Source organism: Spermophilus citellus, assembly GCF_964194105.1.
Source record: "Spermophilus citellus genome assembly, chromosome: 5".
NCBI lineage: Eukaryota > Metazoa > Chordata > Mammalia > Rodentia > Sciuridae > Spermophilus > Spermophilus citellus.
Genome location: NC_138186.1, coordinates 21836621 through 21850847, shown reverse-complemented (window position 1 = coordinate 21850847; position 14227 = coordinate 21836621). Strand labels below are relative to the sequence as shown.

Here is a 14227-nt window from a genome sequence, read left to right as displayed (position 1 = left end):
ACCACTGAGACACACCTCCAGACTAAAAGTTGGTTTTTCTTTAAACTTGAATAATAGTAACAGTATATACCAGCATTTATTACTATTGTGGCATTCAGCTAAGGCAGGTGTGTGACAAGTTTAAAATACAGGAAAGCACAGGATAAGTAGAAGGAATTGCATGTGGAATGACTGGGAAATGTGTTCGGGGCCATCTGGGGAAAGTTTGCAAGCTATCCTAGGCATCTGTACTGCACTCATCCTAATACAACAGGGAATCAGGACAGCCTATTGGCCATGACCTGGTTCTGTGGTACAGTGAGTGGGCAGTGTGGGGACAGCTGAGTGTGTGCATCATGAGATCAAATAAGATCAAGTTGTTAAGAAGGCTTAGGATGCTGCCTTTATCTTCCTACTTGGTTTTCACCTAAAGGCCCATCCTTATGAACTGTAGTGGGAACTTGGGGACATGGAAAGAAGGAAATTTTTCATGGAGGGGAAGTACAACACTTAGGGAGATGAGAATCTGCCACAGAACAGAAGAGTGTTGGTTTTGTTATGCCTGATAAAGAAAAGAAAGCGGTGATCAGCATTGAAATATGGTAAATATGAAAAGCAGTCATCCACATCAAGTGTAACTGAGCGCGCCACAGCCTCAGTGCCTTCTTCATTCACCTCCATGACACTCTTGTGCACAAACTTGGACAGACACAGGTCTGTCTCAGTTGACATGGCAGACAAGTCAGCCTGGCCCTGTTGGAAGACATCAACCATTCCCAGATGCTGAAGCACAGACTGCATGTTGTAATCCCCCTGCAGTTTAAATCTTGGAATGAAAACTTTCACTTCAATATTCTGCAAAGAGGCTGCCTCGGTCCAGTCTAGGAATTTCTCAAAAGTAAGGCTATTTTCCACCTGAAAGACCAGAATCACAGGTTCATAGTCAGACTATGGTGGGTATTGACGGACACACAGACATTTCCATGAACATCCACACAAGATAAGCACTGCCTTCAGCTGCCCAGAAGCTTGTGAGGGCTCTGACTTTTCCACCACCCCACATGCTATCCCAATGTCATTTCCCTGTGGCTGCCCTTCCTTATCCATCCACAAGCAAAACATATTTATTTCTGAAAAACATTTATGCCCACTCAGTGGTGCTTTTCTTGTGGTATTTGTTGGTTTGAATGAAGCTTAGTTTTAACACAATGAACCATTGCTGGCAAGCACAAGAGACTGGAGGAGCTCTCAGTGTGAGCCTCTCCAGGACAGGGACATCTGTCTAAGGTGGAATGTGACACTGTTTGTGGAAACTCATCCTCACAGTTAGGGACCTGGAGAGAGGGAAAGCCCATGGGAGCTGCTCTGCTCACAGAGACCCTTTAGGTCATCACAGTGCACTGCCACCCTTGAGAGGATGGTTGACTCTCTTTCTATAAGGATCATACCGCAAGGAAGCAAGGAGGACAGGGCTGGGCCATTTGGGCTCTTGGGTTGGAGATACTGTGAAAGAAACTCACAGGTGTACCCAATTCTTCCCACAGAAATTGTGAGTTCAAAGGAGTGCAGCCCCTCCCAACTCACCACACTGAGGTCCACGTCCTTATCTGGGAGCAGGATAATCATGCTCAGCTCCTTGCCAGCATAGGGCAGCTCCACCATCTGTGTCTTGGCCTCACTGATGTAGATGTAGTTAAAATTGGCTTTCTGACACATCATCTGCACTGGCCTTGACTCCTCCTGAGGGGAATGACCACATGAGCACAGCATTTAAAATGGTATAAAAAGGGGAAAGAAAACTCTCAACTCTGGGGTGATCTAGCACTGCTAGAAATTAATACATTGTTATCATAAACATGCCTTATAAAGAGGGGAGGAGGTTACTGCATACAAGCTTCCTTATTGCATTACCCTGTATTTTAAAGGATTAGAGAATTTAGCGAACTAGTCTAATATCTGTTTTAATAAAGTTATAGCTCACAGTTGACTAAGGCCTTTGCCACTCATTTTTAATGGTACAAAGTTGCAGATACTGAATCAGTAATAAGTTATGATTAACAACAATTCAAATGAGAGATTACTTTAAAAAGTAATAGATGGAAAATCTGGGGAGTAGCTCAGTGGTATAGTACTTGGTTAATATGCACAAGCCCCTGAGGTTGATCTCTCATTACACAAAAATATTTTTAAAAAATCCTGATTCAAGAAATGTGTTGTCACATTCCTGCTTTGCATTCTTCCTCATGTCATTCATGTATTCATACACAAACATATATATATACATTTATATATGTATATATACATACACATACATATATCACCTCATTTTGCTTTTTATCTAAGCAACTTGTGTCAATAGGAAGATCTTTGTTTCCAGAATGAGGTTAAACCAGTACATGTAGGAGACTTCATCAGAGGCAGTGAGATTGCTAATAGGATAATAGGATTTAAACTATAATAGAGAGTAAGTATCATTTATTCAAATCATTTTTTCACTAAGATTAAAATTTATTGAGAGATGGTAAGTTTGAAATTATTATTAACCATTTATGCCTTTACAAAGTTAAATTTTCTATTCAATCTCTTCATCAAACTAGCATAATTTTTGAAAGTCTCTCCCTACCTTGTTTATTAGGAAAGGCATTTCACACACATGTGATTTGTCAAATGGCTCATCCCATGTTCCTTTGAAGTAGATGGCATCGACAAGAACCAGCCTGGCCTGCTCATCAATTGAGTTCTTTGGTAGCAACTCTGGAATTTTACCTTTCAAGACAAGCACAAACTCTATCAGTTGCTTTTCTAAACCCATGGTAAATAATCATGACAACGATGCCTTGGAGATCCAAACATTCTGGTTTCAAATGTGCTAAGTTTGGATGATACGTATAAAAGTTAAAAATCCCAACTATGAATGGTATTCAGGACGACAGTCACTGGAAGAGCCACCAAGTTGAAGATGATGAAAGACTTCTATGTCACTGGAGGAAAGCAGGTTGGAACAAAGCAGAAACTTGACTCCAGGTTGGAGAAGAAGTCAAGCAGCAAAGGAGAGAGGGGCTGGGTAGGAGCTGACATTACCTGCTGTGGGAAAGAGCAGTGTCAGGTCTAAGGCTCTGTGGTCAGGCCCAGTTCTAACATTGTACAGCTACCTGCAACATTCCTGGGGCAGATAGAATTGAATAGCTCCAGAGCAGAGATAGAAGGAGTTTCTGGAAACTATAGAAGAGATATTATGATTGCACCCTCCTGACACCTGGAATCCCTGGAACAGATAATGATTTGGGTAGGTGAAGGTATATCCTTTTTAATTTGCATATCAAGTGGTACTTTCCAAAAAACTAAGAGCATCCCTAGTAATTTGCTGCCTGAAGAGGACAGAAGAAATAAAGATTCCAAGAATAAACAGTGGAAAGGACTACCTCTATTTTTTATGGTCTCATTTGTTAGCAGAAATAAGGATGTTCCTAGTGGTGCATAAATTATCTGAATGATTTCAACATCAAACCATAATTGATCTTGAGGACCAAGATTAGAACTTGTCACACTTTGAAACAGAAATGAGTAAGTTTTAACCCTGCATGGAAGATGTTTTCAGTCTGTGGAATGGATCAGCCCTGAGAGAGGCTCTGTAGCTGACTAACCAAGTCTAGGCTTCTCAAGTCTGATGAAGTGTGCTTAAGTGAGAGATATGAAAGAAGAAGTAGGATAAGTCACCCTAACATGTAAAAGTGGGAGAAATGAAGTCCAAACTGACTCCATGAAGAGGAGGGCCAAGGGCATGACTTGGGAAAATCTGGCCATTGATCTGTTCCCACAGTCCCACTGCCGTGTGAACAATACAGGCCAGTGTCAAGTAAATTATTACATGGGAAATCTGACCTACAAGTTTCTGTTGACACTTGTATCAGTCACTCCTGTCCTAGGAGAACAGACAGCATTAATTCTCTGGTTTTGAAAACCTGAGCATTGATCAGATCTTCTGTGAGTCACTAAGGTTCACAGGCACCAAAGGCTCACCAGGTAACCTTGCTCTGATGGTTCTGCAACACCAGCGACATTAGCAGTGAGGAGGAGAGGTAGAGGAGAGAGGAAAGGAGAACAGAGGTGGGGTGGGAGGAGAGTGAAATAACTTATAATTCTGACCTTCCGTCTCTTTTGAGACCCAAGTATTTATATGCTCTCTGGACTTCTCTGCAGCTTCAGCAAAGGACAGCAGCTCCAGCTCTGTGTTGTAGGACTGAAGACAGGACTCCTTAAATGTCTTGGGAGAGAAAAAGTTCAGATGCTGGCCATAAAATGACAGTGAGCTTCAAATAATTCTGAATGCTAGATTTTAGGCTTTTCTTAAAATTAAAAACATGATCAAATCTTAAACTACTTGATGGTAAAACATTTTAGTTTGTAAAGAGATATTTCCAGAGCCCTGAATAACCAGAAATAATAAATAAATTTGAGACATTGACAAAATTGAAATAATATAAGTTATGATTATAGAATTGGGGTCTTTATTTAAAAAATAGTTTACTATAAGTTTCTCAAATTCTCTAGAATATTGTTCATTTTTTCCTTGTTTTTGCAGTACTGGGGTTTGAGCTCAGGGCCTTCAGCATGCTAGGCAAATGCTGTACCACTGAGCTATGTCCCAAGGAAGTTTTTCATTTTGTTCTTGAGACAAGGGTGTCACTAGGTTGCCCAAGATGGCCTCTAACTCTCCATCCTCTTGCCACAGCCTCCCAAATATGCCATCCTGCCTTGTCTCTAGAGTCTCTCTTCTGGGTTGTATATCACCAGGTGTTTTAAATACAACTTCTATTGCTCTGCTGACTCAACTTACTGAGAAGAAATCACAGGTCTTCTCTCCAAAGAGTCTATTGGCTGTTCTAAGCAAGTACTTTGAGCCAGGCTTGTTCACCTGGGTGAGAAGCATCTGGAAGCCCTTATGGATGTCTTCCTCTGTGTTTAAAGACATTGCCTGTGAAGGAAATCAGCAAAACTCTGTCAATTTTGATTTTGGACTCAATAAGAATTTGCAAGCAATTATTTTCTCAAATACTGCATAAATTTTTCTTTTGAAAGGAAGTTGATTCTAATTGAGAAGTGATACTGGTGAGATAGGTGGAGAGAGGGGTCAGGAAGCTGGTGAATAAAAGATATGGCTCTTGTACCTGCACAGCGCTCTCTGCATAGTTTAGAGATGAGCAATAAAAAATAAATAAATAAAAGGGGCAAGAGAGGTTCAGAAAAGGAACTATTCTTAAGTCCTGCATCCATGAACACCATAAATGTGTCAGAAAAGAGAATAACTTGCCTCAATAATTTATTTACAAAAAAAGATGCAGTTAAAAACACTAAAAATCCAGGAAAAAATTGGACAGGAATGCAATCATCATGATAATATTTAAAAGGAAATAAAGGTATAAAATGAGCAATATGATTAATAAGAATAAATCTGTTCTTAAACAGTATCCTAGAAAGAGATAATATATGTACATTATGTGATACTTTATATTTCAAAGGTGTCATATTAGGTCACAAGAAGAGTTTCATTTGATTCTGAAGTATGCAAATGACACAATTTATATTCAATGACTTCAGTGTAGGAAACTAAAAATCAACAACACTACAACTAAAATGCCAACAACATGGAAGCTAACCTACTAACTAATTATTGAAAACAGTTTCTAAGGAAATAACTCCCTTTTGACATTGTTTAAATAAGTGACATAGCAACACAACTTTGGATTCAATCTTAAATGATAGTATACACAAAAAAGATAAAATCTATAAAACTCTTTTTTCTAGAATTTGTAAAGTTCCTTCCATTTCCCAACATAATTAAATTTAAACTACATATATTTTTTCAGTCTTCCATTTGGCAACATACTTGCTTTCTTGGGTAGATATTAGCCAGAAATTAACAAGAAAAGTCTTATCACCTTGTAAAGATGTACAACCAAATTGCCAAACCTTTGTATCAGATGGACTGCCCTCTACTGGACTATATAAAATATTCAGCAAAGAGGTCAATGTGACTTGGTTTGACAAGCTAATTCAACAGAAAAAAAAAAACATAAACATCTTATATCCCACACAAACTGAAGTTTACTGAATAAGTTAAAAACAAAAGGAAAAAACTCTTAATAAATTAATTTTTACCATGAAAGAAATTGGCAGAGTGCCAATTCTACCAGTAAACAATTTGAATCATTTTGAAAATTGGAAATGAAGATTATGTAGTTTCAGTCTTTTCAACCTTGGAGGCAGATCTGGAACAACAGTAGTAATAAGCAGGAGCAACAGGAATAATGTAATGGCAATCTTTACAAAGATTTGTGTATTAACACAAATCATATATTTGTTATTCTATTCACTCTACAGATGTTTTCTTATGCATAAACATGAGTCACAGTGGACACATGCCGAGTAGCTCATATCTGTTATGTCTTGTCACAACAAGCATTAGAACTTCTTGGAGCTGTTTCTTCTGTGAAACACCATTTTGAGTAGCAAGTTGTTTTTCCTATGTGGCTCTTGCCCAGGCCTGAGATTTGCAGAACTGTAGGACCAGTTTACCATCACTTCCCAAACATCCCTCATCTGGGGGAGGACCAAAGGACTGATTCCCATAAGTGAACAACTGTTCCAAGGCCACAAGTTTAAGGAACTTCTTGATGAGTCAATGAATCCTTGGATGGTTCAGTTCTCTCTACAACCCACATGTTGTTTTCATTATAGGGGTGCCCCACAGCCTATAATAGAATGTCAATTTTTGTCTTGGTGTCACTGGAAGGTTCCTCTCCCTGATAAGACTGCAGCAGAAGAAAGGGCTCTGGAGTGGCTGTATCTGGGGAGACATCCATAAGTCCTTCATGCCAGCAGCAGCAGTTGAACAGAGTTTCCACACCGACCTTGATGATTCTCAATAAGGTAGACAATAAAAATATTTTTTCTTCTAAAGAATGATTTGAAATAAATATTTAAAATACTATTTAAATATGTGACTTATGATTTAGAAAATAAAATGAATGTTATATTACCAAAACCTAATAATTAGAACAAAAAATATTAAAACAACATTTATTATTTTAATGTTACAAAGGAAATAATGATATAACAAAATTCCCAACTCATGGTGCTAGAAAAGGTAGAGAAAAATTCCTAAGGGATTTAGGGAAAAACACAAAATGCTTAATAAATGCAAGAACTGATTCTTTCAAAGAAAGCACACCTTTCTATCCAACATAGACAGACATCAGCAATTGTAAGAAAAATTTTACAAATACTCACAAGGAAAGTTATAAATGAAAAAGAGATTACACAGTAACCCCTGTGAGCAACCTCCACAACATCTCACTAGAGGAAACTCCTCAGCTCTCTCCTTCCCTTCCTCCTGTACCCTGTCCCTGAAATGGTCCAGGCTCACCCCTCCTTCATCAACAGCTCTGGAAAAATTTAAGGAGGGGATAAAAGACAACCCTTGCAGACCAGTCTCTCCTCCTGGGTGACAGGCAGGCTTACCTGAGCCATCTGGTCTTTGGTGTTCCCCTTTGCCCCCAGGAGGACCATGGCCAAGGCAGAGGAGATGCTCAGGGGAGAAAAAAACACATTTTGTGAAGGTCTGCCTTGACACAGCATCTTCAAAACCTGGATGGCAAAGGCGCCATTTGCTTTTGAAAGAGAATCCATGATGCAGGGTCTGGGGGCAAAGAAGACAGAGAAACACAATGAAATGGGGCTGAGGACACTGTGTGTGGTCTCTGCTTGGCTTTCATTTTTCTTGTGAATTCAGAAAATTTCTGAGTACCAGCGAAATCCATGGCAGTAGATTAGACATGTGAGGAAGGGGCTGGTGTCTGTAGAACATCAAACTGTCTAGGAAAGGAAGAGCAGAAAAGCATGCAGAAGAGAACAGAAGTTGATAGGTCAAAGCAAGAAGAATGGATGACTAGTCAAAGCAAGAGCAAGGAGGTGCTACTTGTAGCCAGAGTGAGCGGAGTGTAAACACCAGTGGGCAAGTCTATGTAGTAAGATCTTTCCTCACCAGGGGCTGGCCTTAGATCCTAGGAAACCTCCTCAACTTCTCATTCTCCAAGGTCCCCCCAACTTATGCCCAAGCCTGCCTTCAGCCCCCTCCCAAATCTTTCTACCCAACTTCACTTCTCCAGCCCCTGTGATCCTGTGCCTAGTACAAACCTCCTAGCTCCTCTCCAGAGCCTCTAGTCAGAGGCTGACCCTGAGATCACCAGTACAATAAGCCTCTGCTCATTAAAATGCAAATCAAGTGGGCTGGGAAGTCTCAGAACTTGGGCTCCCCCTATCAAGAGTTCAGATGGACAGACACACAGCATCCTGAGAGGGAAGCGCTATATTGATTCTATGATCCCACCCTTAAATCTCCAGTGACCCTAGGGAGGAACTCAAAAATATGTTTTGTAAATTGCATCCCATCTGCCTGGCCCCATCCCTTGCTGCAGTCCTCCTCTGTCACAGCCTCCACCTCTATTTACCCTGACACCCCCCCCCCCCCCCCCGCCCAGTTACCTCTAAGCCTTGGCAAACAGTGATATCCAACTTAAAAGGCTCCCTATCCCATCCCTGTTACCAGGCTCAAATCATTGGCTCCTCCCTTCTAGGCTCAGCACCAGGAAGCCTCTGATGTCCTAGTCTAGAGCTCCCTCCTCCCCACCCTGACTCATCACTGCTAATTGTAATTCCTTGTCTCATCCATTGTTGAAGCCACAAGACTGGCTGCTCTCTGCAGGAAAGTTGCCTGGCATCCTGAGTCTAAGCACCTGCAAACATGCTCAGGAAACAGCAAGAGCTCCATCAATTAGGGGGAAATCTCAGATAAATAAAGGGTGCACTGGTTTTGAATTGGAGACTGGAGATTTTAAAAGCACAGAGAAAGGTAAGGCAGAAGTCATGCTGTGACTCCCTGAGGAGAGGAGAGGGGAGAAAATAAGGCCATTAGGTGGGAGCTGTGTTGGAGCATGAACACCCACTAGGGTGAGGGCCAGGACCAGCCAGGGGCAGGAAACAGGTAAGCAGAGAAGCCAGGAGGCTGTGCAGCATCTTTGTCTTCTTGGAATCCTGCTGCCCTTATCCAGGACTAGACCCAATCAAGGTCCCTCTGCACAACTGACTCCTATGATCTCCCAAGAAGCTATTTCTCTAAACACAGCAATGACACTGACTTCTTAGATTCTCTTTTCTCTTCTTCTGGCCTTCCCTTCTCCCAGTGGTGGCCTGGGGTTTCTAAAACTTGCCTTGGTCCACTGTCACTTCAGCCCCTGCACAGAGAAGTCCTCACCTGCCACCTTCCACACAGTCTCTCCCTCAGATCTCAGTGCTGCTAGCCTGGTGCTGACTTCTGAATCACAGGACCAGGATCTACAGCTGTGCCTCTCTCAGGTCCACTCTGGGGCCTCTGAACTCCCAGAGGCCTTTTATCAGACCTGTTTGGCTGTGGGAATTCCTACCTTCCAATCAGCATTCACCGCCCCAGGGAAGAAATCCAGTTGACCTGGGTCATGGCAGGGGATAGGGTCTCCTCCCTGCTCAGGGATGGATCACTAATCCTCTTGTTCTTGCTCCCCTAGCCTCACCTCCTCTGTCTCACACTGGTTTGCACTGGAACACCAAGGGAGACACTGGAATGGAGTTGAGCACAGCATGTTTTCTAGAGGATTCTGAAAGTGAAAGCACTCTGAAAGTGACAACCACCTGATCCAGTTATACCACTCTTCTCTGTGTACATGTGAAGAAATCAAAGTCAGCATAGTACAAGAAACAGCTGCATACCTATGTTTGTCCCAGCACAGTTCACAAAATCCGAGTTATGGAATCAGCCTAGGTGCCCATTATAAGATAAATCGATTTTTTTAAAAATTGATCTGTATATATGCACAGTAGTTTTATTTAGCCATAAAAAGGAAGGAAATGTGATTTGCAGGAAAATGAATGAAACTGGAAAATATCATGTTAAGAAAAATCAGTCTCAGAAAAAAAAAAAGTGTCTCATGTTTTCTTTCATATGTGGAATCTAGAGAATAATATAAAATGACATGAAAGTAGAAGATGGACTAACAGGGAAGGTAAGGGGTGAGGGAAAGTACAAGGGGGGATGAGAGAGTGTTACAGGTAGGGTGGATTAGAGTACTTTATGTGTGCATGTAGGAAATTGCCACAATGAACCCAATTGTTTTGTATAATTACTATGCACTCATAATTATTTTAAAAAATACATTTTTTAAATGTTGTTTCCAAGGGCTGGAGATATAGCTCAATTGGTAGAGTGCTTGCTTCACATGCACAGACCCTGGATTTGTTGTAGGGAAAAAGGAGGCAAGGCATCGAAGATATCAGGAAACAGTTTTATTTGGTGCAGCCAGGTTCAGAGGGCACAGCTTTTGCTGTAATCAATTAATCCCCTGAACCCCGAGTTCAGGGAGTTTCAGAGTTTTATACCCAGCATGTAAGGGGAGGGGCTAAGAAGTTCACAGTCTGCAGAAGTTCACATAAAAGTAGTTTTTTTCTTTCACTAAGTTTTGGGCAAGTTAACCCTTCAAGGACAACACCTGAGAAGGGGAGAGCTTCTTCTCCTCTTTCTCTCCTCCCCCTGCCAGCTGTTACCATGGAGCCTAGTTTGTAACTTATCTTAAAAATGTAAACATCTCTGTGAAGCCCAGCTCAAGGCCAGAGGCCTTGTTTGCACATTTCTACAAACTACTAAACTGGTTATGTTTGTGAAAAACTAATAAAGGGTGTCCAGACCTGGAGTTCTGGTATCTTCCCGGCCAGTGGCCAAGTAAAACAGAGTGACATGAAAATAGGAAGTTTATCTACATTGAACTCTTTTGCAGAGACTCTTTTGCTGACAGTCTTAAAAATCAGTCATGGTAAAGATTTTTGGAGAAGCCCAGTTAAAACGTTTCTGTAGGGCTGGGGATGTGGCTCAAGCGGTAGCGCGCTCGCCTGGCACGTGTGCGGTCCGGGTTTGATCCTCAGCACCACATACAAACAAAGATGTTGTGTCCACCGAAAACTAGAAAATAGATATTTAAAAAAAAAAATCTCTCTCTCTCTTAAAAAAAAATTCTGTGGAGAAAAGGGGTGCCACTTCAGGTTCAATCCCCAGCATCACAAAAATAAAAATATAAAATGTTTTTTCCACTTTCTCCCCCACTAATTAGTACTAGTCCAGCACTCTCATAGAGAACACAGATGTCCTAAATCTGAGCAGCTGAGCTCTTTTCCAACTTCTGGTGCTTGGGCTGTGGTGTATAAGCAGTCCTATTCTTCTCTAGCAATGTGACAGAAACAGAGACGGAATCAAAATGGCTTAGGACCTCAGCAGTGTCTATCATGGGGTGCAGAGGCAGGGACCACCTCTAGCAAGTTGATTTCGTAGTTCATGTCATCCAAGGTTCACACCCTTCCCCCATTCATCTTTGTACCAGCTTCAAGCAATTGGAAGTACTTCATGTTGACATGTGGTTCCAAGAAAGAGAACAGACCAAATGTCTCTTCTTCTGAAGCAGGGAGAATTTCCTAGAAGTTTGTCCATCAGCAGATACCTGTCTTTTTTCAAATTAATGAAAATTAGTTTTCCTGAGTTCCTGAATTAGGGTGAGGCAAAACATTTAATAGGCACACTTTTTTAGGTGCTAATCCCTCCATTTATGTGACCCCGATAATGAGGACTTCCATAAATTTTGCACCCTACATACCATACCATTTTTTTAAAAACACCTTTATTCCTTGGCACATGCCTATAATCCCAGGATCTCAGGAGCTGGGGGGAGGGGGGCAAATATAGGAGGATCTATATTTCAAAGTCAGCTTCAGCAATTTAGCAAGACCCTGTCTCAATAAAAATAAAAAATAAAACTCTGGGAGTCCCGGCAGCCGCATGGTGTGCTGCACACTCAGGGAAGGGCCAGGGCGTGGTGCGCGGGTGCAGCTGCTCCATTAGGGCTCAAGGCCCCGCTAGGGCCAGGAAGTCAACTGGTCTCTCTAGTCTTTTCAGGGCACGGGCAGGTGGCTTCGGCTGTGGCCAGGAGGTGACTCCTTGGATTCAAGATGACCAACAAACTAGTGCCATCCGTTTCCCTGCAAATTCCATGATTTTGTCATTTTTTAGTGCAGAGTAATACTCCATTGTGTATAAATGCCACATTTTTTTATCCATTCATCTATTGAAGGGCATCTAGGTTGGTTCCACAATCTAGCTATTGTGAATTGTGCTGCTATGAACAGATTATGCTAAGTGAAGCTAGCCAATCCCTAAAACACAAATGCCAAATGTCATCTTTGGTATAAGGAGAGCAACTAAGAACTGAATAGGGAGGAAGAGCATGAGAAGAAGATTACCATTAAACAGGGTCTAGAGGTGGGAGGGAGAGAGAGAGAGAAGGTAAATTGCATGGTAAAGGAAGGAGACCCTCATTGTTATACAAAATTACATATAAGAGGAAGTGAGGGGAAAGGGGAAAAAACAAGAGAGAGAAATGAATTACAGTAGATGGGTCAGAGAGAGAAGATGGGAGGAGAGGGGAGGGGAGGGGAGAGGGGATAGTAGAGGATAGGAAGGGCAGCAGAATACAACAGACACTAGTATGGCAGTATGTAAAAAAGTGGATGTGGAACCGATGTGAATCTGCAATCTGTGTACGGGGTAAAAATGGGAGTTCATAATCTGCTTGAATCAAATGTATGAAATATGATATGTCAAGAGCTTTGTAATGTTTTGAACAACTAATAATAAAAAAAATTTTAAAAATATGACCAACGAAGAAGCTCTTCCAAAAAAGAGGATTGAACCCAGTGCGTCACACATGCCAGGTTCGACTGAGTGAAACAGACTTCAAAGTTATGGCAAGAGACGAGTTAATTCTAAGAATGGAAACAATATGAAGCTTACGTTCAAGCTTTGGAGGGCAAGTACACAGATCTTAACTCAAATGACATAACTGGTTTAAGGGAGTCTGAAAAAAAACTAATGCAACAGCAACAGGAGTCTGCACGCAGGGAAAACATCCTTGTAATGCGACTAGCAACGAAGGAACAAGAGATGCAAGCAAGAGTGTACTACTCAAATTCAGTACCTCAAGCAAGTCCAGCAGCCGAGTGTTGCCCAACTGAGATCAACAATGGTAGACCCAGAAATCAACTTGTTTTTCCTAAAAATGAAAGGCGAACTGGAACAAGCCCAAAATGAACTGAGTGCCTCGAAGTTTAGGTCTAATAGGTAAACAAATCATACTCTCCAGTCAAGACTTCCCTGACAGTCCCACTGCGAGAAAGCTGTGGTGGGACAGCCAAGTACTTGTCTCCACACCAAGACTCAGACTTTTTGAGCCAAAAACAAAAAAACACACACACGCACGCACATTCTTATACCTTGCAGCTTGTAATGATTAATGTAAAACTTACCAGATGAATCTTGTGTGTCAGCTTTTTTTTTCTTCCCCTTCCCCTTGCTTCTGAGACCTGATGTTGTGGGACTATTCCGAAGAAGAGGCCACCTCCAAAAAATTCCCCTTCTAGAACATGTAGACACTTGAGAAATGTTTCTGTTTGAAGAAAATAGAGGGTGAAACAGAAGTCTTAAGTCTGTGGCACACTGTGTCTTCAGACAGTTTGGAGGTTTGAAAACCTAGAGATTTAAAAATCATGAGTTGAACATGTAAAATTCCAGTAAAATGTAAAAACGGAATATGCTTCGCTCTTAGCCTTGAGCATAATGACCTAGAGACACTGTGTATCAGCTTTGCCAGATAGAAGACTGTGGACTTCATGATTGTTGTTGAACTTCTGGGTCAAAACTCAAATGAAGTGATATTGCCTTTAAAGGTTTTTCTGCTGAGAACCAACTTTTAATAGTCATGAGAAAATCAAATGATAGCTGTCAGTACAAGTAGAGCATATATTTAACCATCTAGCTTAGGGCTCTCTCTTACATAATGGAGCCTTAAATCAATGTGGTTTTCATCAATGGTTTGTTCTTTGAATGGTTTTAAAAACTGAAGACAACTGAGGACTGTGCAGACATGAAGGTGTGGTATTGAACTTCAGGTTTAAACTGTGTGAAGCATTATGAACATTCATTTCACAACTAGATTGTATAAGGGCATTGACTGTGATGAGACTCACTGCATTATTTTTTCTCAGTAGTGAACTTTATAAATCCCCATCCCATTCAACAGGCACATGTTAAAAGAGCATTATCACTAGTATTAATGGG

General features: G+C 41.3%; 1 protein-coding gene and 1 pseudogene across 2 annotated transcripts; one reads left to right on the top strand and one right to left on the bottom strand.

The window, feature by feature from the left end:
* Nucleotides 1-311: 311 nt before the first annotated feature.
* LOC308649281 (serpin B9-like) lies at nt 312-9583 on the bottom strand. The gene is made up of 7 exons (XM_081294923.1): nt 9462-9583; nt 7501-7678; nt 4817-4954; nt 4126-4243; nt 2603-2745; nt 1564-1719; nt 312-894 (listed from the first exon to the last, which is right to left on the bottom strand). The coding sequence occupies exons 1-7, from the start codon at nt 9473-9475 to the stop codon at nt 490-492; spliced, it is 1152 nt and encodes a 383-aa protein (XP_081151049.1). The 5' UTR covers nt 9476-9583; the 3' UTR covers nt 312-489.
* A 463-nt stretch (nt 9584-10046) lies between these two features.
* LOC308649280 (pre-mRNA-splicing regulator WTAP-like) lies at nt 10047-13235 on the top strand (annotated as a pseudogene). The gene is made up of 2 exons: nt 10047-10076; nt 12826-13235. The product of its transcript is annotated as a pre-mRNA-splicing regulator WTAP-like (transcript).
* The last annotated feature ends 992 nt before the right edge of the window (nt 13236-14227 follow it).

Bases quoted from the DNA above. Each gene is read 5' to 3' on its own strand.
- LOC308649281 (XM_081294923.1), bottom strand. The intron at 4,244-4,816 runs GTAAGTTGAGTC...TTCTCTCCCAAG, and splicing joins AGACCTGTGATTTCTTCTCA to ACATTTAAGGAGTCCTGTCT. The intron at 2,746-4,125 runs GTCAGAATTATA...TTGTCTTGAAAG, and splicing joins GGTCTCAAAAGAGACGGAAG to GTAAAATTCCAGAGTTGCTA.